Below are 27970 nucleotides of genomic sequence, written 5' to 3' on the forward strand. Positions count from 1 at the left end.
GTAGGCCCAAAACGGGGCAGGGGGAGGTTGTGCGTGCATGCGTGGGGAAGGAGTGAAGGGCTGCAAAAAAAAAATTAATACCTCGCTGTGGGCATGGCTTATTTTGTGGGTGTGGCTTGCCAGCCATGTGACCAGCTGGGACTGGCTTGATGATCTTGTGACCGGGGTGGCTTAAAGGTCATGTGACTGGCTTAAAGGTGGTCAACCTGGCGTCATTCATGTCAAGGTTACATAGAAACATAGAAGACTGACGGCAGAAAAAGTCCTCCTGGTCCATCTAGTCTGCCCTTATACTATTTCCTGTATTTTATCTTAGGATGGATATATGTTTATCCCAGGCATGTTTAAATTCAGTTACTGTGGATTTACCAACCATGTCTGCTGGAAGTTTTTTCTAAGGATCTACTACTCTTTCAGTAAAAAAATATTTTCTCATGCTGCTTCTGATCTTTCCCCCAACTGATCTCAGACTGTGTCCCCTTGTTCTTGTGTTCACTTTCCTATTAAAAACACTTCCCTCCTGAACCTTATTTAACCCTTTAACATATTTAAATGTTTCGACCATGTCCCCACTTTTCCTTCTGTCCTCCAGACTATGAAGATTGAGTTCATTAAGTTTTGGGTTAGGATGCCTGGCCTCTCCTCGCCTCAAAGAGATACAATTTCCCGAACAATTTACTATTACTGAACATCCAAAATATACTCTTTAATTCTATGTACATATGCCATATGTGTACATACATAGTACACACAGGCACACAAAAATATACATGTGTGTGTGTGTGTACATACACATACAGTTTATATAGTAGACAAACTTTATGTGTATGTACACACACAGAGAGACAGATCTCTTCTAAAACTATATACATTCAACTTCATTTACTGCGATAGGAAAAACATACCCAGAGCCCAGAAGGGAAAAAAAGAAAAAATAATAATTTTTTTACTACCAGTTCTGCGTACCTGACCAAAACTTTTCTACCGCTTCTGTGTACCTGACCTGTTGTGATTCAGTCTGAGGCTACTCAGGGAATGGCTGGAACTCTGCCGGCTCCATGCTCAGAGGGGGAGGACGAGGAACAGGAGGAGGAGGAGGACCAGGCAGACGGGGAAGAGGAATGTCAGGACGAGGAGGAGGGAGAACAGCCTGAGACCCCCGGGGGGGAGCTCTCCCCAGCGAGTAGCCTGGAGTCACTGGATGAGAACGCACAAGCCATCATAGATATGAGGCAGAGAAGGGCAGCACAAAGAAGGGGACAATTAGTCAGGTATTTCCATCCCTAATAGGCAACAGCTGGGTTTGGGTGTGGTTCTCCTCAGAAAGGTTGAAAAGGCAGGCCCGCCCTTCCTGTATTGTGAAGAGTTATCTTTTGGGAGTCCTGTGACCTTGCTTCGATCCTTGGCGTCTCTGATTCTGGATTGTGGCCTCGAAGGCTGAAAACTTGGGGGAGGCGTGGGTTTTATTATCTACAGTGGTGTGTGTGCCAGCAAGAAGCCTGTTGTATTGTCTGGCCATCGTGACTCTTCTGTGAAGCTTCATAGCATTCCAGTTTGTAAGAACAGTTTTTGTTATCTGTGTTTGTTTTCAAAGATATAAAATGACTTTGCTTTTTACCAGCGTGTCTGGATACTCTTTTTAGTTGGTGTTGACGTCTGGGGGAACCCAGACAGAACACTGACCATACCCGTAGAAGCCCATCGCTGGTGAGGGGAACTACAGGGGGGCATATTTATTTATTTATTTATTTGATTTGTATATGCATGTGCAGGGGGTAGACGGAGCAAGGAAGGGCGCATGTACAGGGTTACGGGGCAGCAGAGGGCTGTCACACCTGCATTGCATTATGGATGCCAGCACGCACGCACTTTCGCCGCACACTGAGAAAAAGGTTAGCCATCACTGGTCTAGTGGTTAAGGTGCTGGCCTAGAGACCAGAAGACAATAAGTCCTAGTCTCACCTACTTTTATTAGGCATAAAAGTCACCTGTTGACATTGGACCAATCACCAGGAGATAGTGAATTTTAGTCCCGCCTAAGGCCGCAAAACTGTCCTGGAGACTTTGAGCTGATCCCTCTCCCTAAGCCAAGTCACAGCGGTATTGTCAGTAGTGGTTTGCAGCCGGTATGGGGCAATACGGCGCCCCAGTAGCGAAAATGAAGCTGTGTGCACAGCTCCAGCTGACCTGCCAGCGGGTGGGTGCGTTTGTGTGAGATTCGGCTTCTGCATATGTACTGGAAGTGAAATCTCATGTGAAGACATGCGCACAAGCAAGATTTTGGTGATTTTCACTGATTTTTTTGCTTCCGTGCATGCGGACAAATGGTGACATGATAACAGTGTTCCAATATCTCAGGGGCTGCCACAAAGATGAGAGGGTCAACCTATTTTCCAAAGGCAGGACAAGAAGCAATGGATGGAAACTAATCAAACAGAGAAGCAACATAATAATAATAATAATAATAATAATAATAATAATAATAATAATAATAATAGTGATAATAGTGATAATAGTGATAATAGTAATAATAGTAATAATAATAATAATAATAATAATAATAATAATAATAATAATAATAATAATATATTAGATTTGTATGTCGCCCCTCTCCACAGACTCCGCAAACTTAGAACTAAGGAGAAATTTCCTGACAGTAAGAACAATTGGTCAGTGGAACAGCTTGCCTCCAGAAGTTGTAGTGCTCCAATACTGGAGGTTTTTAAGGAGATTGGACAATCATTTGTCTGAAATGGTACAGGAAATGTGGGAAATGGGTCCAAATGGCCCTTTGAGTGTTTTCCCACAGAAAACACTGGGAGCCACAAAACCCTTTTGATATCTAAAATGAAGATAACACTGCATATATTATTTCTTACCTTTATGCTACGAATAAAAGCATGGTATGTTGCCTGCTACAGAGAAAACACATTTTTTAAAAATTTTTGCATGCAACAAAAACATTTTGAACTCCAAAAAAAAAGGTGTCAAATAATTTATAGATATTTCCTTTTTGAACAGAGGGCTGAATTAGAAGACCTCCAAAAGGTCCCTTCCAACTCTGTTTCCTGTTATTTCTGGCCAGAAGTCCAACTGAAGTTGTTGGGGTTTTTTTGCCAGGTAGGATCTGGACACAAAAGACTATCCTGCAAGTCAACATATTGTTACACCCACCTCCCACCAACCAACCAACCAACCAACCAACCAACCAACCAACCAACCAACTAACCAACCATATAGTGTGCTAACATACACACTGGCTAAATGCACCAGAAGAAGTCTTCTTTTATTGAGAAGCAAAGGGTAGCGACTGCCCGATCTGCCCTATTAAATAAGAATTATATTTAGTTACTTTTCCAGAGATTTTGCTCCTGGCCTGATAAATACGATGTGTCATTACTTTGATAGATGAAAGTAAGGAAGCACACCCAGCAAGAAGGAGATAAATGGAAGGGAGGAAGCAGGCAGCCAATCCAAAGCATATCTTATGCTGCAAAGCCCATCAGCACTTCTCTTCGGAAAGCAAGGATCTCAGCTGGACTCCCACAATTTAATGAAAGGTGAGAACTCAGTGAATCTCCAAGGTGGAACATAAGAAGGAGGACGAGCACATTAAGGGCTGGTGTACCGCCTTTCTAAGTAGCCTGGGAGCAGGAAATTTGAGGAACAGCCTTCTTCTTTCTCCCTTTGATGAAACCAGAAGGTTAGGTCTCGCTTTCCCAATGTCCCCTGCAAAAAAAGAGAGAGAGAGACGAGAGAGAGAGAGAGACATATGACTTTTGCAGATGATTTCTCAGCATTTCTCCAACGGATTGTCAAAATCTGTCACTCTCAAATAAACGGTCCAGCTCCATGGGTAAATTTTACCAGTCAGAATTGGCAGACAAGCTGTCAACCATCCCGTTGGCATTCACAGCAAAAACACACGCAAAAAAACCCCACAAAAAACTCCTGGGACATTTTTATGACTGAGAGTAAAGCTTTACTGACTAATTGTCAGCGAACCAAATAGCAATTGAGAAATAAATCACATTCCGCTCCTGTGTTCTCACACAAGGTTTGATTTATTAACATGGCCAGTTTGGATTCCTGGCATGTTTATTCCAACACTGAATTACCCTTCAGTTCCCATCCAGGTTAAAGTTCATTTCACATCCCCACACCCACAAATGCACAAATTAATTCTCTGCCTTACAAGGCAAAGGTTGCAGGTTCAAGTCCCAGTGGGTATGGCTAGCTGATGAGGCCAAAATGCCGAAATAGATCTATCCTAGTCTCCCTTAATTTTCAAATTCAGCTTAAACATGTGACACATACAGATAGAATTGTCAGCTATCAATAAAATTAACTGCCTTGGAAATGGCCCTGGGTTGGGCCAAGAGGCAAAAAAGGAGCTGTGATGTTCCTTCAATATACCAGGGTGATTCGACACAAAATGTAACCCTTCCCTGGTACAGAGCTGAAGGGATTGGATACTGTAGCCTAGAGGATAATTCTCTGCCTTACAAGGCAAAGGTTGCAGGTTCAAGTCCCAGTGGGTATGGCTAGCTGATGAGGCCAAAATAAGGCCGAAATAGATCTATCCTAGTCTCCCTTAATTTTCAAATTCAGCTTAAACATGTGACATATATATATATAGATAGATAGATAGATAGATAGATAGATATAGATATAGATATAGATATAGATATAGATATAGATATAGATATAGATATAGATATAGATATAGATATAGATATAGATATAGATATAGATATAGATATAGAGATAGAGATATAGATATAGATATATGACGGTCTTGGTATATTCGGGTTTCTTCCCATGTAGGATTTGGAAATTTCTGGCGACGTTTCGACGAGGTCTCACTCGTCATCTTCAGGCTGGTGTTTCTGTCCTTGTTCTCAGGCGAACACTGCGAGACCTGAGCTGCATTCCTTCTATAAATACTGGTGGCTAGGTGTGGTTTGATGGCTCAGCAATTGCCTGCTGTGTAGCAACTTCCTGGTGAGTCAGTGGGGTAACAATTGGGGTCGTTGATGTACCTGAGGTATGCTGATTAGTTAATGGTTGTAGATTAGGCGTGATATCCTGAGTAGTTGGAACTTGCAGGCTACTTGATTGTTTTACAATGTGTGTTCTGAGTCTGGTTTCTATGGCTGGGATACGTTTGAGGGCTGGTTTCCAGATGTCTGGTAAGCGAGAGGTATCATCCCGCTTGTTCATATTTTGGGGATTTGTCGAAACGTCGCCAGAAATTTCCAAATCCTACACGGGAAGAAACCCGAATATACCAAGACCGTCATACCTGTACCCGTGAAAATCTACGAAAACATATATATATATATATATATATATATATATATATATATATATATATATATATATGTAGATTGTTCTGAGTTCGGGTTTTGCCCTGTGTAATGTTTTGCATGTCTATGCGACGTTTCGGCGAAATCACATTCACCATCATCAGGCTGGAGTTCCAATCTTTGTGTTTTTGCAAATGAATATTAGCAACTGACATTTCTTCTTAGCATGTAGTGTGGGGGTGGAGATTTGCTTTGAATGTAGCAAATAGATTGGGTGACTATGCTTCCGTGATCTGATTGGTTGGTGTAATCATGGTTATAGAAGGAATGGCATGAAGATTATGAAGTGTTTTGTTTAAGTCTGATTTCCAAATATAAAATTCTAAAATCATAATAATTAAAGGATTGACATATTGATTATAATGAAGTGTTTATTTTGTTTAAGGCTGGTTTCCAAATCTCTGGCAGGCGCGAGGTATCATCCCTTTTATTTAAACAAAAGGATCTCTTTTCAATTTCGATAGCTTCTAGAGAGATTCTTTTATATAAATTCTCTGTTTTGTGGAGTAATTTAGTTTTTTCAAAGTCAATTTCGTGCCCTGTTCTTTTAATGTGCTGGACAAGGGAGGAGGTCTTCTCCTGTTTCTTGACTGCATTCATATGTTCTGCCATGCGCTGGCTCACTCTTCGGTTAGTTTGTCCAATGTATGTGGCTGCACATGTTTTGCAAGGGATTTCATAGATTCCTTGGTATTCTAATTGGATTTTATCTTTGGGGCTCCTTAGGATATTAGATATTTTTTGGTTAGTGCAAAATGAGGTTTTGATGTTATGTTTTTGTAGAATTTTACTAATTTTATCCGTGGTGCCTTTGATGTAAGGAAGGATGGTGGTGCCATTGTCCTGTTCTTGATCTTGTTTTTTGGGGGGTGTCTCTTTATTGATTAGGTTTGTTATTGTTTTCTCTTTGAATCCATTAGAAATTAGTACATCTTTGAGTTTGTTCAATTCAGTTTTTAAGTGCTCATGGTCAGCTAAGCGTTTGGTTCTGGTGATGAGAGTTTTGGCCACTGAGGTGATTTGTGCGGGGTGGTGGTGTGAGTGTGCATTTAGATAACGGTTGGTATGGGTTTTCTTTTGGTAGATAGTATGTCCTAGGCTGCCATTGGGTTTTTTATAGACCAGTACATCTAGAAAGGGAAGTTGATCATTGATTTCTGTTTCCATAGTAAACTGTATTTTGGGGTGTAGGCTGTTGAGATGAGTGAGGAAATTGTCTAGTTTTTCTTTACCATGTGGCCAAATTACAAAGGTATCATCAACATATCTCAGCCAGAGTTTGGGTTTGTATTTGGCTTGCTCTAAAGCATTATTTTCGAAATATTCCATATAGAGGTTGGCTATGACAGGTGATAGAGGTGATCCCATGGGGGCTCCCTCTATTTGTTTATATCTTTGTTCATTATAGATGAAGTATGTATTGGTCAGGCAGTGGTTGGTAAGGTCTAGGATATATTTGGGGGGTTTGTGTTTGTCTTGGATAGCTGTCAAGGCTTCTGTAATAGGTATTTGTGTGAACAGGGACACGACATCGAAACTTACAAGTAGGTCATCGGGTTGTAGGTTTTGTTTTTTAATTATTTGTATAAAGTGGGATGAATTTTGAACATATGAGGTAATAGTTTCTGTATATGGTTGAAGGTATTTGGCTAAAAATTTGGCAAGGTTTTGTAGAGGGGAGCCTATAGAACTGACTATTGGCCTGAGAGGTATTCCTTCTTTGTGTATTTTTGGAAGGCCATAGAGTTTTGGACATATGGAAGATTTTTCTCTGGGGATGATTTTTTGCTGGATTTCTTCGCTGATGGGAGAGGCCTTGATTTTAGATTTGGTGGTTTTTTCTAGGTAGGTGGTAGGATCTGTGCTTAGGAGTTTGTAGGCCGGGTTTTTTAGTAGATTTTTCATTTTTTCCTTGTATTCTGCTGTGTTCATTACTATAGTGGAGTTTCCTTTATCAGCTGGGAGGATTATTATATCCTGGTTTTTCTTTAGATTGATAAGTGCCTCTCTTTCTTCCTGCTGTATGTTGCTTTTTGGAGGTTTACTAGAGCACAGAATATTAGTGACTTGGAGTCTGATTTTGTTAGCAGTATCTGGGTTGATTTTATGTAAAGTTGTTTCAATTCCACATATGATATTTTCAGTTGGTATTCGTCTTGGAGTTATTGCAAAATTAAATCCTTTTGAAAGAATATTGGTTTCTGTAGTGGTGAGTATCTTGTCTGATATGTTATGTACTGTTTTGGTCATAAGTTGTTGTGGAGGGCTGGGTTTTTGCTGTACCTCTAGTATTTGGAGTTTCTTATTATGTGTGTCTGTTTTGTATTGGGTTTCTGTTTCTGCCCTCCAGATTGATATTTGTTTGAATTTATCCCAGAGTAAAGGGTGTATTTGGTTACTGATTTTAAGGTGAAGAGAGAGTAGGCTTTTGTTGATTTCATCAAGTATGAATCTTTTTTTGTGGAGTTCATTTCTGATTAGGGCTAATTCAGTTCTTTTTAGGATCCTCTCTATGGTTGGGGTTTTTGGGTGGAATTTTAGTTGGAAGTATTTGGGAATTATTTTTTTGTCCCTGCAGTTGCGTAGGAATGTGAGATCACATAAGATGGAGGCTTTTCTGACTTCAAGTTTTTCATAGGTCCTAGTCAGTAGGAAAGTGTCCTCCCCGTAGAGGCAAGATATTTGTTTTCGTAAATTTTCACGGGTATATGTATGTAGATTGTTCTGAGTTCGGGTTTTGCCCTGTGTAATGTTTTGCATGTCTATGCGACGTTTCGGCGAAATCACAGCAAATAGATTGGGTGACTATGCTTCCGTGATCTGATTGGTTGGTGTAATCATGGTTATAGAAGGAATGGCATGAAGATTATGAAGTGTTTTGTTTAAGTCTGATTTCCAAATATAAAATTCTAAAATCATAATAATTAAAGGATTGACATATTGATTATAATGAAGTGTTTATTTTGTTTAAGGCTGGTTTCCAAATCTCTGGCAGGCGCGAGGTATCATCCCTTTTATTTAAACAAAAGGATCTCTTTTCAATTTCGATAGCTTCTAGAGAGATTCTTTTATATAAATTCTCTGTTTTGTGGAGTAATTTAGTTTTTTCAAAGTCAATTTCGTGCCCTGTTCTTTTAATGTGCTGGACAAGGGAGGAGGTCTTCTCCTGTTTCTTGACTGCATTCATATGTTCTGCCATGCGCTGGCTCACTCTTCGGTTAGTTTGTCCAATGTATGTGGCTGCACATGTTTTGCAAGGGATTTCATAGATTCCTTGGTATTCTAATTGGATTTTATCTTTGGGGCTCCTTAGGATATTAGATATTTTTTGGTTAGTGCAAAATGATTCCCAAATACTTCCAACTAAAATTCCACCCAAAAACCCCAACCATAGAGAGGATCCTAAAAAGAACTGAATTAGCCCTAATCAGAAATGAACTCCACAAAAAAAGATTCATACTTGATGAAATCAACAAAAGCCTACTCTCTCTTCACCTTAAAATCAGTAACCAAATACACCCTTTACTCTGGGATAAATTCAAACAAATATCAATCTGGAGGGCAGAAACAGAAACCCAATACAAAACAGACACACATAATAAGAAACTCCAAATACTAGAGGTACAGCAAAAACCCAGCCCTCCACAACAACTTATGACCAAAACAGTACATAACATATCAGACAAGATACTCACCACTACAGAAACCAATATTCTTTCAAAAGGATTTAATTTTGCAATAACTCCAAGACGAATACCAACTGAAAATATCATATGTGGAATTGAAACAACTTTACATAAAATCAACCCAGATACTGCTAACAAAATCAGACTCCAAGTCACTAATATTCTGTGCTCTAGTAAACCTCCAAAAAGCAACATACAGCAGGAAGAAAGAGAGGCACTTATCAATCTAAAGAAAAACCAGGATATAATAATCCTCCCAGCTGATAAAGGAAACTCCACTATAGTAATGAACACAGCAGAATACAAGGAAAAAATGAAAAATCTACTAAAAAACCCGGCCTACAAACTCCTAAGCACAGATCCTACCACCTACCTAGAAAAAACCACCAAATCTAAAATCAAGGCCTCTCCCATCAGCGAAGAAATCCAGCAAAAAATCATCCCCAGAGAAAAATCTTCCATATGTCCAAAACTCTATGGCCTTCCAAAAATACACAAAGAAGGAATACCTCTCAGGCCAATAGTCAGTTCTATAGGCTCCCCTCTACAAAACCTTGCCAAATTTTTAGCCAAATACCTTCAACCATATACAGAAACTATTACCTCATATGTTCAAAATTCATCCCACTTTATACAAATAATTAAAAAACAAAACCTACAACCCGATGACCTACTTGTAAGTTTCGATGTCGTGTCCCTGTTCACACAAATACCTATTACAGAAGCCTTGACAGCTATCCAAGACAAACACAAACCCCCCAAATATATCCTAGACCTTACCAACCACTGCCTGACCAATACATACTTCATCTATAATGAACAAAGATATAAACAAATAGAGGGAGCCCCCATGGGATCACCTCTATCACCTGTCATAGCCAACCTCTATATGGAATATTTCGAAAATAATGCTTTAGAGCAAGCCAAATACAAACCCAAACTCTGGCTGAGATATGTTGATGATACCTTTGTAATTTGGCCACATGGTAAAGAAAAACTAGACAATTTCCTCACTCATCTCAACAGCCTACACCCCAAAATACAGTTTACTATGGAAACAGAAATCAATGATCAACTTCCCTTTCTAGATGTACTGGTCTATAAAAAAACCCAATGGCAGCCTAGGACATACTATCTACCAAAAGAAAACCCATACCAACCGTTATCTAAATGCACACTCACACCACCACCCCGCACAAATCACCTCAGTGGCCAAAACTCTCATCACCAGAACCAAACGCTTAGCTGACCATGAGCACTTAAAAACTGAATTGAACAAACTCAAAGATGTACTAATTTCTAATGGATTCAAAGAGAAAACAATAACAAACCTAATCAATAAAGAGACACCCCCCAAAAAACAAGATCAAGAACAGGACAATGGCACCACCATCCTTCCTTACATCAAAGGCACCACGGATAAAATTAGTAAAATTCTACAAAAACATAACATCAAAACCTCATTTTGCACTAACCAAAAAATATCTAATATCCTAAGGAGCCCCAAAGATAAAATCCAATTAGAATACCAAGGAATCTATGAAATCCCTTGCAAAACATGTGCAGCCACATACATTGGACAAACTAACCGAAGAGTGAGCCAGCGCATGGCAGAACATATGAATGCAGTCAAGAAACAGGAGAAGACCTCCTCCCTTGTCCAGCACATTAAAAGAACAGGGCACGAAATTGACTTTGAAAAAACTAAATTACTCCACAAAACAGAGAATTTATATAAAAGAATCTCTCTAGAAGCTATCGAAATTGAAAAGAGATCCTTTTGTTTAAATAAAAGGGATGATACCTCGCGCCTGCCAGAGATTTGGAAACCAGCCTTAAACAAAATAAACACTTCATTATAATCAATATGTCAATCCTTTAATTATTATGATTTTAGAATTTTATATTTGGAAATCAGACTTAAACAAAACACTTCATAATCTTCATGCCATTCCTTCTATAACCATGATTACACCAACCAATCAGATCACGGAAGCATAGTCACCCAATCTATTTGCTACATTCAAAGCAAATCTCCACCCCCACACTACATGCTAAGAAGAAATGTCAGTTGCTAATATTCATTTGCAAAAACACAAAGATTGGAACTCCAGCCTGATGATGGTGAATGTGATTTCGCCGAAACGTCGCATAGACATGCAAAACATTACACAGGGCAAAACCCGAACTCAGAACAATCTACATACATATACCCGTGAAAATTTACGAATATATATATATATATATATATATATATATATATATATATATATATATATGATAGATAGATATAGATATAGATATAGATATAGATATAGATATATATATATATATATATATATAGATATATATATATATATATATATATAGATAGATAGATATATATATATATATAGATATATAGATAGATATATAGATAGATAGATAGATAGATAGATAGATTAGATAGATAGATAGATAGATAGATAGATAGATAGATAGATAGATAGATAGATAGATAGATAGATAGATAGATAGAGATTTATTTTTTTTTAATGTCGGATCACCCTGGTATATTTGAAGGAACGTCACAGCTCCTTTTTGCCTCTAGGTCCAACCCAGGACCACTTCAAGGCAGTTAATTTATTTATAGCCGACAACTATATTCTGTATGTGTCAAATGTATTTTTTAGCTGGAAAAAAAAACATTTGACATATATATAGATAGATAGATATATCACCCCTCCCGTTTCCTTATCGCTGCTAACTGTGTCAGGCCAAAAACCTCTAACTTCACATAATACTTTGGGCCTGACACTAATCTATACAGGCACAGAAGAAGGAAAGCCAATTCTGGGGTTTTGGCGCAAAGCACAGCATAATAAAAAAAAACCTTTTCCTTCCTCAGGTTGCCCAGTGTCCATTGAGCACCGATCCTGGTTCAGCAGGTAATGCCGAGAGCTTATCTGCATTAATGGAGGGATAGAATCAAGATCAAGTGAAGTGTTAATACCACTTTACAAGGCCTCGGTAAGGCCACACTTGGAATACTGCATTCAGTTTTGGTCGCCACGATGCAAAAATGATGTTGAGACTCTAGAAAAAGTGCAGAGAAGAACGACAAAGATGATTTGGGGACAGGAGGCTAAAACATATGAAGAACGGTTGCAGGAACTGGGCATGGCTAGTTTCATGAAAAGAAGGACCAGGGCGGACATGATAGCAGTGTTCCAATATAGATAGGTAAGGTAGTGTTCCAAGATAGGTAGTTAATAGAGATAGATAATATAGATAGATGGATGGATGGATGGATGGATGGATGGATGGATGGACGGACAGATAGATGGAAGAGAGAGATGATAGATGATGGATGGATGGATGAAGGGATGGATAGATAATAGAGATAGATAGATAATAGAGATAGATAATAGAGATAGATAGATAATAGAGATAGATAATAGAGATAGATAGATAGATAGATAGATAGATAGATAGATAGATAGATAGATAGATAGATAGATAGATAGATAGATACATAGATAGATAGATAGATAGATACATAGATAGATAGATAGATAGATAGATAGATAGATAGATAGATAGATAGATGGATGGATGGATGGATGGATGGATGGATGGATGGATGGATGGATGGATGGACGGACGGACAGACAGACAGATAGATGGAAGAGATGATAGATGATGGATGGATGGATGGATGAATGAAGGGATGGATAGATAGATAATAGAGATAGATACATAATAGAGATAGGTAGATAATAGAGATAGATAATAGAGATAGATAGATAGATAATAGAGATAGATAATAGAGATAGATAGATAGATAATAGAGATAGATAATAGAGATAGGTAGATAATAGAGATAGGTAAATAGAGATAGATAATAGAGATAGGTAGATAATAGAGATAGATAATAGAGATAGATAATAGAGATAGATAGATAATAGAGATAGGTAAATAGAGATAGATAATAGAGATAGGTAGATAATAGAGATAGATAATAGAGATAGATAATAGAGATAGATAGATAATAGAGATAGGTAAATATAGATAATAGAGATAGGTAGATAATAGAGATAGATAATAGAGATAGATAATAGAGATAGATAGATAATAGAGATAGATAATAGAGATAGGTAGATAATAGAGATAGAGAATAGAGATAGGTAGATAATAGAGATAGATAATAGAGATAGATAGATAGATAGATGGATGGATGGATGGATGGATGGATGGATGGATGGACGGACAGGTAGATAATGGATAGATAATGGATCAATAGACCAGTTGACAGACATGTAATATAGATGTGGGAGACAGGCAGGCAGGCACACTCTGACAGACAGACAGGCGGACAATAATCCTGGATGGGGAAATCTAGGAGTTATTGTTTCTGGATTTTCCCATGGATAATCCGAAGGTCAAACCACCTGGACCAGGCTTTCCACAAAAGGAATGGAGCGTGACACACTTCTCACAGTCCTTTTCACCAGGCAAGAGCTCCTTTGGCAGCCAACCCGGCATTCCTCATTAGGCGCATGTAATCTGGGAAAGAGATGTTTGAAAGCTTTGGAGCATCCCTGCCTTGAACGGCTGCGCCACCTGTCGGCACCTTTTCTGATTGCAGATGCCAACTTGCAGAAAGGAAAGGGGGGGGGGGAACCCCAATTCTCAGAAATGGCCAGCAAAAATAAAGAAAGAAATAGATCCCATCCAAAAGCCTGCAGGCTTCCGATAGGGAACAATTTACAACATAAACTTTAAAAAAAAAAAAACCACACACAGAGAAAGAACCTCGGTATATTTTAAATGTGGAGAAGGCTGCCAAGAAAACGAGAAGCTCTGTGCCCCCACTTCCCTCAATCCTGCAGGAGAGCAGTAAAGCAAACGTAACAGATGGGGCTCGATTTGAACAAGCCTTGCTTTTTATAAGTAGATACGGCAAGGGGGGGAAATGCAAGAGAACCAGCTAAAATATGTCTTGGAAAGCCACAGGAAAGGACGGCATCCTTTGAAACCGAAGATAAAGCTTTGCGGGCGGCAGAATATAAAAAACGAATATTAGATATACATAATCCTGGACACAGACAGGTAAAAGTCTCTCCCTCCCTCTCTCATACATCTATATATCTATCCATCTTTATCTATATCTATCTATCATCCATCTCCCCATCATCTACCTACCTATCCATCCATCCATCCATCCATCCATCCTAGAATAAAATAGAATAGAACAGAATTCTTTATTTGTCATTGGTGCATATGCTCTCAGTATACATAAAAGAAAATATTCATTTGTCAAGAATCTATCTATCTATCTATCTATCTATCTATCTATCTATCTATCTATCTATCTATCTATCTATCTATCTATCTATCTAATGTATCTATCCATCCATCCACTCATCTATCCATTCATCCATCATGTATCATCTATCACTCTATCTTTCATCTATATATTCATCCATCATAGAGTAGAGTAGAGTAGAGCAGAGTAGAATAGAATTCTTTATTGGTCAAATGTGATTGGACACACAAGGAATTTGACATTGGTGCATATGCTCTCAGTGTACATAAAAGAAAATATACATTTGTCAAGAATCTATCTATCTATCTATCTATCTATCTATCTATCTATCTATCTATCTATCTATCTATCTATCTATCTAATCTACCTCTACCTAGCTAGCTATATCTATCTATATCTATATACCTACTTCTATCTCATCTCATTTCTCCCATCCATCCACGTATCTGCCCATCCACCTACCTACCTACCTACCTACCTGTCTATCTACTGTATCTATCATATGTCCATCAATCTAACGATCTATGCATGCTACCACCCAGTCTGCTTTAATGCCTATGGTGAGACAAAACTCACCATCTAAAGATAGAGATGAAGAGCTGGCAATGTAGAGAGAAAGAGACAGACAGACAGACACATTGCATTCTAGTCTCACTGTAGACCTGGAAGCTGGCTGGATGTCTTTGGACCAGTAGAAAAGGGCCACAAATCACTCAATCCTCAACAGTCATTTTTATTTTGCCCCTTGCCCCTGGTAAACTGATTTTGAAGGCATCACCCTCTGCCACAAGGCTCAACCCAAGCCAATGGGGGTGGGTGCACACAAATAAACTTTGCCCCTGCCCTGCCCGTAGCAACAGTCTGCTGCTTTTCACCCCCTTCTCCTCACCCGCCCATCCCGAAAGGCTTTAGTTATACCAGACCTTGGGAAACTAATTTATAGTTCTTTGGCTCAAATCCCCGTCCTTACCTCTTTCATTCCCTCCCCCTCCTTCCACAGTCTGCAATTGCTCTGCCTGTCCAAATCTCAGCAGCTGAGCCGAGTCCCCAGGGAGTTTCCCAGGGTGTTTTCAGAACACAGGAAGGTTGGAAGGAGCCCCCACGCTGGAGACGTCTATTTTATTTATTGCAACCCTACAGCTTGGCAACAGCATCCTGATTTTTACAAAATAAAAAGCTGACATGCTGCACTTTGGATAGCTTGCAGCACAGGGGCGGGGGATGTGTTAAAGTTTTCCCCCTTTTCTTCTTTTAAAATTTGGGAGCACTGGCGAGAGAAACTCCCAAGCGGTGATCTAACGTCTCTGCCAATTACTCCATTATTTTTGGAATCCGCGATGGTACTTAAGTAATTGAAACATGGGTCTTTTTATCTCTCTCTCTTTCTGTTTGTGTGTCTGTGTGTTTCCACATGTCTGCACTTGTGTGTAGGTGACAAAAAATAAAGGGCAAAAATGATCTCTGCTGGTTACAAATGTCCTATTTTAAGAGCTGGGAGTTTATTTCACATTATCTGAAAGTTTGAGATAAAGCTGATGCTAAAAGATAGTTTACTTTATTTACAGGGGACCACAGACTACCGGCCAAAGACAATATAGTTTCCTGATTAAAGCAGATCCCAAACTATACTATTAATTTCACTACGTATAAACAACTTCTGCTTCGAATCCAGTTTAGGAGACGACTCATGTTTTGTTCTGCACCGCTGTCTAGAGGAAGCAATAAGCCTGGAGATTTAAGTATTATTACAACAGGACTCTAGACAAGGTATCTCCAACTTTGGCAACTTGAAGACTTGTGGACTTCAACTCCCAGAATTCCTCAGCCAATTGGCAAAGGAAATCTGGGAGTTGAAGTCCACAAGTCTTAAAGTTGCTAAGATTGGAGACCCCTGGTCTAGACCACTTTGGATGCACAAATAAATTTTGTCATGTCTCCCTCTGGGAAGTTCCAGATGATATCTTCTATTTCAAGACCGGATCTTCTAACTACAGAATTTATTTTGGGTTTCAGGGAGCGGGGTAGCAAAAGCAATAGCACTTAGACTTATGTACCACTTGATAAAGCTTTAAAGCTCTCTCTAAGCAGTTTAGAGTCCTCATATTGCCTTCAACAATCTGGGCTGTCATTTTACCTTGGAAGGATTGAAGGCTGAGTCAACCTTGAGCCCGTCAGGATTGAATCAAACTCCTGGCAATGTGAACAGAACTAGCTTTCAATACTGCATTCTAACCCCTGCGCCACCATGGCTCTTAGTAGGAATGAAACAAGACTATTTTTTCATGTTGCAAGGACATTATTGAAGTGATTTCTTTGCAAGACTTCTGTTCAATCTCAGGACTACGCAGATTGAAAACAAAGAAAGAATCCACGCCCTGATATATTAAATCAAACCTTTTTATATAGAAAGCAGCATTTATACGAGCCAAATTCATGCATGTGAAATCATCTTGGCAGCTTCTCAGTGAGAGGGGTTAAAAGATATCAGTCCAGCGGCTAGGCTGTTGCCGAAGATCAAAGTTAATTTGATTAAGAGTCTCCGTTTCCACTAACTTACATCTACAGCTTCCCAGACTCTCAGCAGACAAGGCACTTTTACTCCAAGGATTTTAGCTGAGAAATAACAGTTGGCTAGAGTAACATGGATGGAACCCCAAACATCAACGGACTCCATTAGAAAACATTGAAACTCCACCTCGAATTTCCCATGAGCCACCCTTAAATACCTATGGGGAATGGTCAACAATTCCCTAGAGTTAACAAACTACAGACTACTTCCTTTCCCCATGCAAGTATTCTTGTCTTTTTCTTAGTCTTCTAAAGCGGGCATCTAGCAAAGGGCTCATGGCCTTCCTCCTCCTCCTCTAAGTCAGACCCTACTGTTATTGGCATATCTGCCCCCACTGGTAGTCTTTCAGATTCATCCTGGTCTATTTCTCCTTCACTCTCTCTCTGCCTCACCTGGCAAAACCACTGGCCCAGGGTATCAAGATGGCCCTGGTTCATCCTCCTCAGAATCTATCATTACCAGAATCGATCAAGGGCCACTCACAACTACAATGTTTGGAAACGGTTGACAAACCTATCAGAGATGGTCTCCTTCCTAACCAATAAGACCAAAGACTAATCAGTTCTCATTTTCCAACTACAGAGCAAAAACACACCCCACTCCCTTGTTAAGAAAAAAACTCAACCTTAGGTTTGCCTTTTGCTCAACACCAAATGGATGCCCGATATCCAATCTGTAATGTGACAGGGGACAATGTGACAGACATGTACATTCTTCTCTTGGCCTGATGGTATATTAGGAAAAGGGAAACAAGGTGAGACAAGTCTCTTCCAATGACTACACAGCCCGGCTGATACAACCCATGGTTGTATGGTACTCTTGTTGTGGTATAAAACCTGCTTAAAAAACAAGATTTCCCCCTTGGCAGAACCTGACAAGCACAGTAGGAAAATGAATGGGCATCATTTGATCAAGTATTATAGTTTAAGATTCAGACCTACCTGCGAACCCAAAGAATTGAGAGTTTGGTTCAAGGTAATAAGGGTATTGTGATTTCAGCAAGTTTCTTTCACTACGCATTTATGGAGAGAATGGCTTCAAACACCCTGATGAGCTCCAGAATGGTGCATAAATCAAATGATACAGCTCTCAATTGAAACCAGGTGGCCTACTATTAAATCCAGCAAATTATGGAGGAAGAGGGCACGCTGCCCATTCCATCTCTCCATCTGCTAGATTATTCGTGGCATTGCATGTCATGGCAGCATGTTTTGTGGGACCTCTTACTTGGGTTCCCCCCCCCCTTACATTCCCTAGGACAGTGATGGTGAACCTATGGCATGCCGGCAAACAAGCCATTGCCCTAGCTGAGCTCCAGTGCACATGTGTGTCAGTTACATTTGGAAGCTTACTGGTCAGACACAGAAAAGATACCAGGAACTAGAGACTAGGAAGAATGAAGACAATGCAGCAGGAATTCTTTTGAAGAAGTTTTACTCATCTTTGTATCAAAACTATATTCTCTTTTTTTTAATCTACAGAACACAATACTATCTTACTATACAACACCACCATTAACTAGACTACTAATCATGAACCACTACAAACCACTACTACCCTGTTTCCCCGATAGTAAGACACCCCCGATTGTAAGACGTATCGGGGGTTTCAGGGGGGTCGGCTAATATAAGCCGTACCCCGAAAGTAAGACATATGTCTTACTTTCGGGGAAACACGGGGGTATTGCCGGGGGGGGAGCCCAATGACGTCGCTTCCAAGCTCCCCGCGCGCCCTTCGCCTCGCCGCGGCGCCACCGCCTCTTCCCCGGCTTGGCAAAGCGAAGGACGGTGCTGGTCCAAAGCGAGCCGAGCGGGCGGCGGCTTGCAGCGAAGGCGCTCGTCCCAGCAACCGAGTCCTGCCGAGGCTCGGCTGCAAGCGGCCAGCGAGGCCGACCGGCTCCGAGGCGAGCGGCCGGAGCTGCGCCCTCCTTCGCCCGCCTCCTTTCCGGCAGGCAGGTGGGGCTGCCCAACTGCGCAGAGCGGCTCCTCCCCTCCAGACACATACTTCCCCGACACGTGTCTGTGGCTCCACGCGTGCACGCCGCTTGGAGCCCTGAGGTTGAACTTGGAAAAGGGCTCACGAGGCTCCTGTCCCGCGGCTGCCCTTCTGGACTCTGGGGAGATGCCTTCGGGAACGCGACCCTTTCAATTTTTTTCCAATGTAAGACATACCCCGAAAGTAAGACGTAGTGGGGCTTTTGGGGGTAAAAAGAAAGTAAGACAGTATCTTACTTTCGGGGAAACACGGTAACCACAATGAATCACAAACCATCACACACCTATGCAAAGGTGCATTACTGTTTATACAATTCTAAACCAATCAGGTTGTAGCTTACTCATTGTGACTCAGCAGCCTTTTCACTTTCAACTGTAAATGGAATATTACTTTATAACAGTACTAATCCTGACAATGTGTGCGCTGGCCAGTTGATTTTCAATTTGTGCAGAGGCTCTGGGAGGGCGTTTTTGGCCTCTGGAGGACGGGGAAAGCCATTTTCACCCTCCCCAAGTTCCAAGAAAAGCTCTGGAGCTTGGGGAGGGAGAAAAACATGCCTATCAGGCCCACCTGAAATTGGGAAATGGGGAACGGGGGGTCATGTGTGCGTGCATGGGGGGACAGGGTTAGGGCGACAGAGGGGCACTGAATTATGGGTGTGGGCACTCGCACAATCGAACATGTGTGCATGCTTTGGGCACCCGAGGAAAAAACGGTTCGCCATCACTGTCTTAGGGAAAGCTTGATGTCCTAGTAACAAAGAAGCTGTTTCACTCAAGTTGTACATAGGATCAGACATCAGACAAGTACCTTAGCCCAGAAAGTGGATTTTTGCTAGCCCAGCCTTAGTCTGCAGTGTTACCCGCTACGCTCCTTAAGCAATTGTTTGCATTGTGAGGAAATGAAGACACTGGACAGCTTAATCATAGATGTCGCCGTTTCTTGGCATGCTTATTTAGTATTTATTTTATTATCCTTATCCTGGACCCAAGGAAGCTTCTACTCAAGGGACACATGGTGCCCTCTCCGCCGTCCAACTGAAGTCCCTCCTCTTACTTTCCACACTGATGTCGACAGAAGAGAAGCACAGTTCTAGGATTCAGATATCCACTAAGAACTGAGAAACCTGAGAATGATAGGCAGGTTTCAAGTAGTCCCCCAGCTCTCCTTTGCTGACCCATAAGTAGTCCGCTTTCTCCTTGGGTGCAAGCTGGGGGCTGCCTTCCAAGTAGGCTTTGAAGAAGAACACTTTCCCTCCAGTGTTGGTCTCGGTGCGGATTGCCTTGGGGAACTTGAACTTGTAAAAGCCACAGGGCGCGTTTCCTAGGAACTTGGCCTGCGTCTGGATTCCTTGGGAGGTTCAGAAGGTGGAAAGAAAAAGGCAGTAAGCCGGTGAACACCATGAGAACAAACAATAATGTCATCCTGTCCACAGTCCCATCCCTCTTTTTAAAAAAAGTGCTTTCCTGCAATTTCAACATGGGTTGTAATATTGACTGAGATTCTCAATCATGCTGACTCTGTAACCTGCATAGAGCAAGGGTCTAGGCCAGTGACGGCGAATCTTTTTTTCTTCAGGTGCCGAAAGACCGTGGGCACAATGCCCAGGGAGGATGAAAATAATAATAATAATAATAATAATAATAATAATAATAATAATAATAATAATAATATTTTATTAGATTTTTATGCCGCCCCTCTCCACAGACTCTTCCCCTGCCCCCCAGAGGCCCTCTGGAGACAGGAAACAGCCTGTTTCCCAACTTCTGGTGCGCCAAGTAGGCGTGTGTTTCACCCTCCGCAGGCTCCAAAGGCTCCCCTGGAGCCAGGGGAGGGTAAAAACGCCCTCCCCCATCCCCTCAGAGGCTCTCTGGAAGCCAAAAATGCCCTCCCCCCGAGCCTCTGTGTGAGCCAAAAATCATCTGGCCGGCACACACATGCACACTGAAGCTGAGCTAGGGTAACGGCTCACGTGCCAGCAGATATGGCTCCACGTGCCACCTGTGGCGCCCATGCCATAGGTTTGGGTGGGGGCTGAATTTGGCCTGTTGGGTGTTTAGACACCCCTGACTTACGAGAGTGCTGTAAAGTACTATGAAGCAGTTTGTTCATGATGGCGAACTTGTGGCACGTGGAACCATATCGGAGGGCACACAAGACTTTGCCCTGTCTCAGCTCCGCCAGCTGATTTTTGGCTTTGGGAAAAAACATTTTGCCTTCTGGACACTTCAGAGAAGCTACCCTGAAGCCCCGGAGGCAAAAAATAATAATAATCGCCCAATGGACAAACTAGAAGTTTGGAAAAACGCACTTCCAGTTTGCCGTTCTGCTGTTTTTTGCACTCCAGAGGGATCAGGGAAGCTTCCCAAAGAACGGGAGTGCAAAAAACAGTACAATGGGCAAACCAGAAGTGCATTTTCCAAACACTCGGTTTTCCCTTTTGGGCATTTTTTTCATGTACCAGGCTTCAGTGGGGGGCAGCGTGTGTGCGTGTGGGGGGATGGGCAAGGGAAGGAGTGTGGGCATGTTCATGCATGCTAGCATACCCATGCTAGCATGTGAACCAACCAAAAAAGGTTCACCATCACTAATCTAGATGCTATTGCTATTTAACTAGTTACCCTGCAACGGAATGGGATTCACACATATCGTTCCATAAACCATGGCTCATGTTGTGCAACAACTGGGTTCTCAACTTATTAATGCACAAATAACAAACCGCAAGAATAAAATTTACTGCCTCGAAAGCAACAAACTACCAACACAAATGTATTACTGTTCAGATAGCACTACATATATAACATACTTCAAGAGGAAAGGCTAGCTCTCTGTCCCAAAAAGATTACAACTGAAAAATGCACACAACAAAGGATACTGAAAGTACATAAAGAAAGAGAAGGAAAGAAAAGTGGAGAAATTTTTAAAGAATACAAATATGTCACCCACCTGGAAGGGTAACCAAGACCCGTTCTACTGTCTCTCGCAATGTCTCCCCTTGTTGCCATTCTGTTTGGGGCAACAGCCATATATCTTCATCTCCATGTTTCTGCTTAACCAAAAGCAGCAAATTCTGGTCCAACTTCCTGTTCAAAGAGGTCCGGTCATTCTTTTGGTCAGCCTCTGCTCAGAAAGAAATTTAGCATTTAGAAGAATTTAGCTACTCAACAACCCAAAGAGGATACACTAAGAACAAGAGAACTTGCAATCAATAAGACAGATGTAATTTGCAAAATGAACTGACTGCACAATTCTCTCCTATTTCTATAGCAAACAGCATCTATACTCTTTTATTCTTTAGAAAGCAGTACAGTGATCCCTCGAGTTTCGCGATCTCGATCTTTGCGAAACGCTATATCGTGATTTTTCCACCCGATGACGTCACTCTCTTCCTTCCTTTCTCATCTTTCTTTCTCTCTCTCTTTCTCTATCTTGCTTCTTCCTCTCACACTCTCTTCCTCCTTCTCTCATCTCTTTCTTTCCTTCTCTCTCTTTCTCTATCTCTCCCCCTCTTGCTGGCGGGCGGGCGGGCGAGCGGGGGCATCAGCGAGGAGCCGGGTTTCCCCTTTGCATGGGCGGCGGGGAAACCCTGATCTGCGTCTGCTCGCTGCTGCTGCGGCCGCCTAGCAGCTGATCTGCTTGGCAGCGCAGCAGCAGCGAGCAGACAACGATCGGGGTTTCCCCGCCGCCCACGCAAAGGGGAAACCCCAATTCGGCTCCTCGCTGCTGCTGCGCTGCCGAGCAGATCAGCTGTTGGGCGGCCGAAGGAACCTTCCCTGGGTCTTCCCCTTTGCGTGGGCGGCGGGGAAGACCCAGGGAAGGTTCCTTCGGCCGCCCAACAGCTGATCTGATCGGCAGCGCGGCAGCAGCGAGGAGCCGAATCGGGGTTTCCCCTTTGCGTGGGCGGCGGGGAAACCCCGATCTTTGTCTGCTTGCTGCTGCTGCGCTGCCAAGCAGATCAGCTGCTAGGCGGCCGCAGCAGCAGCGAGCAGACAAAGATCGGGGTTTCCCCGCCGCCCACGCAAACTCCACCATCTGCTCATGCGCGGCCATGGAAGAAAGGGCGCGCATGCGCAGATGGTGTTTTTACTTCCGCAACCCTACATCGCGAAAAATCGATTATCGCGAGGGGTCTTGGAACGGAACCCTCGCAATAATCGAGGGATCACTGTAATGCAATACCCAATTTCCATCCAGGAATTTGGCTTAAAATTGGTCTTGATTTTGCAAACCTCTTGACAAAAGTCCTATCTAAGGCACTGCGGCATTGTAAAATCAGCCATCTTTAAGCAGCACAAAATAATAAAACTACAGAAAGCCTCTCCTCCAACTTCAACTTGGCCATTAACTAGATTTAGCCAAGTTTAATCATACCTATTCCTGACAGCTGAAAGAGTAAAAGCAGTTTGGTTTTAGCTGGCCTGGAGACCAACCAGACAGATGCTTTACAGGAGCTGGAGACAGCCACTTAGTGGGTTGCCCATGGTAAGTGGAAAATGCCTCCAGGGAGAAAAAGCAGAGAAATTATACACAAGTTCTTTCTTGCAAATCAGAAAGGACAGCCGAGCACCTGATTGTGCTTACTGGAGATAAAGGAAAGAGATTCTTTTGAAAGTATTTAATATTTAAAGATGTGAAATTTAAAACCACACACTGCAGTTAATTGCCATGTTTTTTTCATCCTATTAATATTCAGCATCCTTAATATTGGTAGTTTGTGACTAACTGATCTAGTGTTAACAAAGGTCATTTGAAATGGATCGGCTTTGGATGGAATTAATCACACGATATTCCACATAAGGAGTCCAAAATGTGGATTTTTCTCTATTAATTGTTGCTGACTATAGGGGGCAGAACTCATCTCCATTTCAAGGCCATTGTGCCAGCACTGTCCAAACACACTTCCGCAGTCATGTGACAAGCATAACCTCACTGGGCGCTGTTACTTTCCCACCAAAGTGGTATCTATTTATCTATTTGCATAGAGCCTCGGTGGTGCAGTGGTTAGAGTGCAGTACTGCAAGCTATTTCTGTTGACTCAGCCTTCCATCCTTCCAAGTTCAGTAAAATGAGGACCCAGATTGTTGGGGGCAATATATGCTTAGTCTCTGTAAACTGTTTAGGAAGGGCTGTAAAACTCTATGAAGGTGTACGTAAGTCTAAATGCTATTGCTACTTGCATGCTTTTGAACTGTTAGGTATATAGGAGCTGGAATGAGGATGGGAGCTCAACCCATCCTGCGGTGCTCAGGACTCAAACAGGAGCGTTAGAACCAACAAGCTCAGCGTTTTAATCACTGAGCCATCGCACTGCCAATCTTCCACGTAAGGGAAAAATGAAATGGCTTCTTCTAAAGTGAAACCTGAAGCTAGAAAGTACCATATTTTTCAGAGTATAAGACACACACTTTTCTTCCTTAAGAGAGACTGAAAATTTGGGTGCATCTTACACTCTGAATGTAGGTTTTTTTGGAACTTTTTCCCCCCCAGCACTAACAAAGTTGTAACGATCTTCCCGGCTTACTCCCTCTGAATAAGTTTTTTTTCCCCAGCCCTAAGTCTTTGCAGGCTCGTTTTCATTCCTACTCCCTCTGAAAAAGGCTTTCACACAGGGGATAAAATATATGCTGAAGCTGACCAGAATAAGAAAGCTAGCCAGATGAATACCTGGTAGGTAGATTTATTTCCCTATTTTCCACCCCCAAAACTAAGGTGCTTCTTATACTCCAGTGTGTCTTATACTTCAAAAAACAGGGTATGCATCCCGACCAGATTTTGGTATTTAGGTTTGGCAGAATGAATTATAAATCATATTTTCTCATATGTACGTGTATATCTTCTTTCATTATTCTTTGGAAATCGTGAGGTCTTTCCTTTTCCTGTATATAATCAGTTCTGCTTTGGACTAGATATAGATTCTCTTCTCTCACCCACACCTCTCCCCCAATTAAGAGTTTATTGAAAGAAACTCTCTTTTGTGCACATTGCCTGTGTCCTGCTTTCACCAGCATTACAAAAGCAAAGAAACATTATGGGATGAGGCCTCTGTGTTCAGTCAAGGAACTGAGAGTAAAGCATTACTGACACTTTCACATAAAAATAAAGAAACCACCACCTTTCTTTGTAACTGGCTTGCTTTCAAACTACCCAAGAAGCTCCATACACAATTCTTAAACCAGAATCTGCCTTTCTGTAATTTAAGTTCATGTGAAATGCTGCACTCTGACGTCTTCTCCATCTGGATTTGAAAAATGCCTATTTCTCTCTCAACGGTCTTCTCAAGCATGTAGTTCTCCCAATTCAATAGAATTCATCTGACTTCAGCTATAACCAAACATATGCAACAAAGTTAGTGGGGAAAGTTTGAACCTGTTATCCGTGGGGCAGGTTTGAACTTCTGAAATTTCTGTTCCCAGGCATCTTCAATATCTTGGACCAGGACAATCTTCTCAGAAATATCGTATTTTTCTTTACTCCTTTGACGTAGAAACTCTTCCTCTGCGAAACATTTGAGTTCATGGTCTGAATACAAGCTTTTCTCTACCTCTATCTGAAAAGAAAAACAAGTTGCCATGCGGTAAAAGCTAGCTTGCTTGTACAAACACCCTAGAATATTTACAAACATGGATCAATCCAATATCAGTCATTCACTTATGGCACAATTGTCATGTGATCCTAGTTCAGTATATCCCAATTAAATGACGTATGGCTTAGCACTATATAGGCCATTGGTCCTTCTAGTTTGAGATTCTCCACAGCAGTAACTCTCATGCTTTCGTATTTCACATGAACTAGTCATTCTATGAAAGAACTTAGAAGGTCCTTTCTTCAGATAAATACACATTTACAGGCATTATTGTACTTTCCAGTTATGAGAAGTTTTAGGAATATAATGTTGACAATACTACTGTAGTTTAGATCAATGTTTCTTAAACGTTTTGCTCTCAGGACCCCTTTCCACTTTTAAAAATTATAGAGAAACCTAAAAGAGCTTATATTTGTAAAGGATCATATTTATCAACATTTTCCATATCAAAATTAAACTTCACACATTCAGACTCCTGTAAAAATAACAATATTACAGCTATTAGGTATGTAGCAGTATATAAACAAAACATTTTTCAAGAAAAATTCCTGTATTTTTAACAAATACAAAATAATTAGAAGAGTGGCGGTGTTTTCAAGACATTGAAAATATCTTCACCATCTGACAAATAATTTTGATTTCACAGACCCCCAGGGATTCTTGAACCACATTTTCAGAAACACTATGCTATAGCAATGTCCAACAACTAATAGGATTTCAAGCCACAAGACCCTCTGTGGAATCAGCTTCTCCCAAGTCCTTCACCCAAACACAAATCGATCAACAAGAATGAAACAATTATTATCCTGCAGCATTATCCTGGGACACATATCTTTGCCTTCATTAATATTGAAATAATTAATCTGATCTGGGCTCTTAAAGCCAAGCCTGTTCCAACCCCCATACTACAGAAACACTCTTACTAAGATGCCCAATTCATTGGCCTCTGCACTGGGGAACTTGCGTTCTTGGGCTTCTTCCAGATAGAAAAAGGGGAGTTCTGCCCACAAAGGTGGTTTTTGGGCACCACCACATGTAACAAACTCTTGAAACCCAGTTTGGTGTAGTAGTTAACACATCAGACTAGAAGGTGAGCTCTACTCCTCATTTAGGCTTGGATCTAGCTGGGTAACCTTGATTCTGTATCAGCTTTGTTCCCTGTGCCATCCGTTTGGTAAATTCTCAAGATTGGGTTTTCTCATCATGTACATGTATGCATCTGAATTCAACTGTTGTTTCTGTCATATATGTGTATATATGCATAATTTTGTACTTATTTATTTTGACATGTTTTGTGTAGTGTACATTGGAGATAGTGACATTTTGACGGCTGCATGCAACGAAATTTCATTTTAATATATGCCAGAGCACCTTCAAAATGACAATGAAGTTATTCTAAGGCTGTTTCTGCTGCCTGCAATTTGGCAGTTCAAATCTCAGCAGGCTCAAAGGTTGATTCAGCCTTCCACCCTTCTGAGTTGCCTAAAACGAGGACCCAAATTGCTGGGGGCAATACGTTGACTCTTAGAGAAGGCTGTAAAAAGTACTATGAAGCGGTATATACGTCTAAGTGCTATTACTACATTCAAAGTGACTATAAGGTGTATTCTAAATTCTAATCCAGTCAGCCCCTTTCTTTCAGCCCTAACAAGAAGGCAATGGCAAGCCCCTTTTGAAATCTCACCAAGACAACCACAGAGCCGGGTTGGTGCAGTGGTTAGAGTGCAGCACTACAGGCTACTTCAGCTAACTGCTAGCTGTAGTTCAGCAGTTCAGATCTCACCACCGGCTCAAGATTGACTCAGCCTTCCATCCTTCCAAGGTGGGTAAAATGAGGAGCCAGATTGTTGGGGGCAAGAGGCTGATTCTGTAAACCGCTTAGAGAGGGCTGTAAAGGCACTATGAAGCAGTATATAAGTCTAAGTGCTATTGCTATTTCTCCAATCAGTCGCCAGGAGTCAAGCCTGCCTCGAAAGGCACAAAAGAAACTCAAAAGGTGCTGGTGGGCCCAGATAGACACAACAGGACCCCATAGCTTCATCGCTGGGTTCCACCCTTCCCATCTAGGGCTGAGACTCCCGACGGCTTCCGAAAGGGCTGGGACCCCCCGCTCCCCACGAAGGCCTAGGCTCTAAGAAAGCCTCGCAGTCGCCTCCCCCCTTGCCCGGGGAAACGCGCAGCTCCAGCCCCCGCGGCACCCCCACCTGCTGCGTAAGCTCGGCCATTTCCTCCTCCTCCGGGCTCGGGGGCTGCGCGAGGATCGGCCTCCGCTGCAGGCAGAGCGCCCCGTACAGCTTCCATGTCGACGCAGCGGCGGCGGGACCGTCGGAAAGCGCCCTCCGGCCGGCACAAAACCGGCTCCAACTGCGGATGGAGAGCAGCGCCCGTCCGAGGGGAGCCATTTTACCACCGAAGGGCCACAATGCAACGCGGTGGCACCGCTTTCGCCGCGGGAGCGCC

The 27970-nt window shown here is 41.8% G+C and overlaps 1 protein-coding gene and 1 long non-coding RNA gene across 2 annotated transcripts; both read right to left on the reverse strand.

Annotated features, from left to right (window-relative positions):
- Positions 1-18349: 18349 nt before the first annotated feature.
- LOC139172806 (uncharacterized) lies at positions 18350-19270 on the reverse strand. The gene is made up of 2 exons (XR_011559937.1): positions 19184-19270; positions 18350-18490 (listed from the first exon to the last, which is right to left on the reverse strand). It is a non-coding gene; the product is annotated as an uncharacterized lncRNA (long non-coding RNA).
- A 580-nt stretch (positions 19271-19850) lies between these two features.
- MRPL46 (mitochondrial ribosomal protein L46) lies at positions 19851-27942 on the reverse strand. The gene is made up of 4 exons (XM_070762028.1): positions 27715-27942; positions 25294-25474; positions 21874-22047; positions 19851-20277 (listed from the first exon to the last, which is right to left on the reverse strand). The coding sequence occupies exons 1-4, from the start codon at positions 27910-27912 to the stop codon at positions 20027-20029; spliced, it is 804 nt and encodes a 267-aa protein (XP_070618129.1). The 5' UTR covers positions 27913-27942; the 3' UTR covers positions 19851-20026.
- Between the last annotated feature and the right edge of the window lie 28 nt (positions 27943-27970).

This window comes from Erythrolamprus reginae, chromosome 10 (genome assembly GCF_031021105.1).
Source record: "Erythrolamprus reginae isolate rEryReg1 chromosome 10, rEryReg1.hap1, whole genome shotgun sequence".
Classification (NCBI taxonomy): Eukaryota; Metazoa; Chordata; class Lepidosauria; order Squamata; family Dipsadidae; genus Erythrolamprus; species Erythrolamprus reginae.

Bases quoted from the DNA above. Each gene is read 5' to 3' on its own strand.
- MRPL46 (XM_070762028.1), bottom strand. From the start codon at position 27,912: ATGGCTCCCCTCGGACGGGCGCTGCTCTCCATCCGCAGTTGGAGCCGG. The intron at 25,475-27,714 runs GTGGGGGTGCCG...TTTTCTTTTCAG, and splicing joins TGGCCGAGCTTACGCAGCAG to ATAGAGGTAGAGAAAAGCTT. The intron at 22,048-25,293 runs GTTCAAACTTTC...CTTTCTGAGCAG, and splicing joins ACCTGCCCCACGGATAACAG to AGGCTGACCAAAAGAATGAC.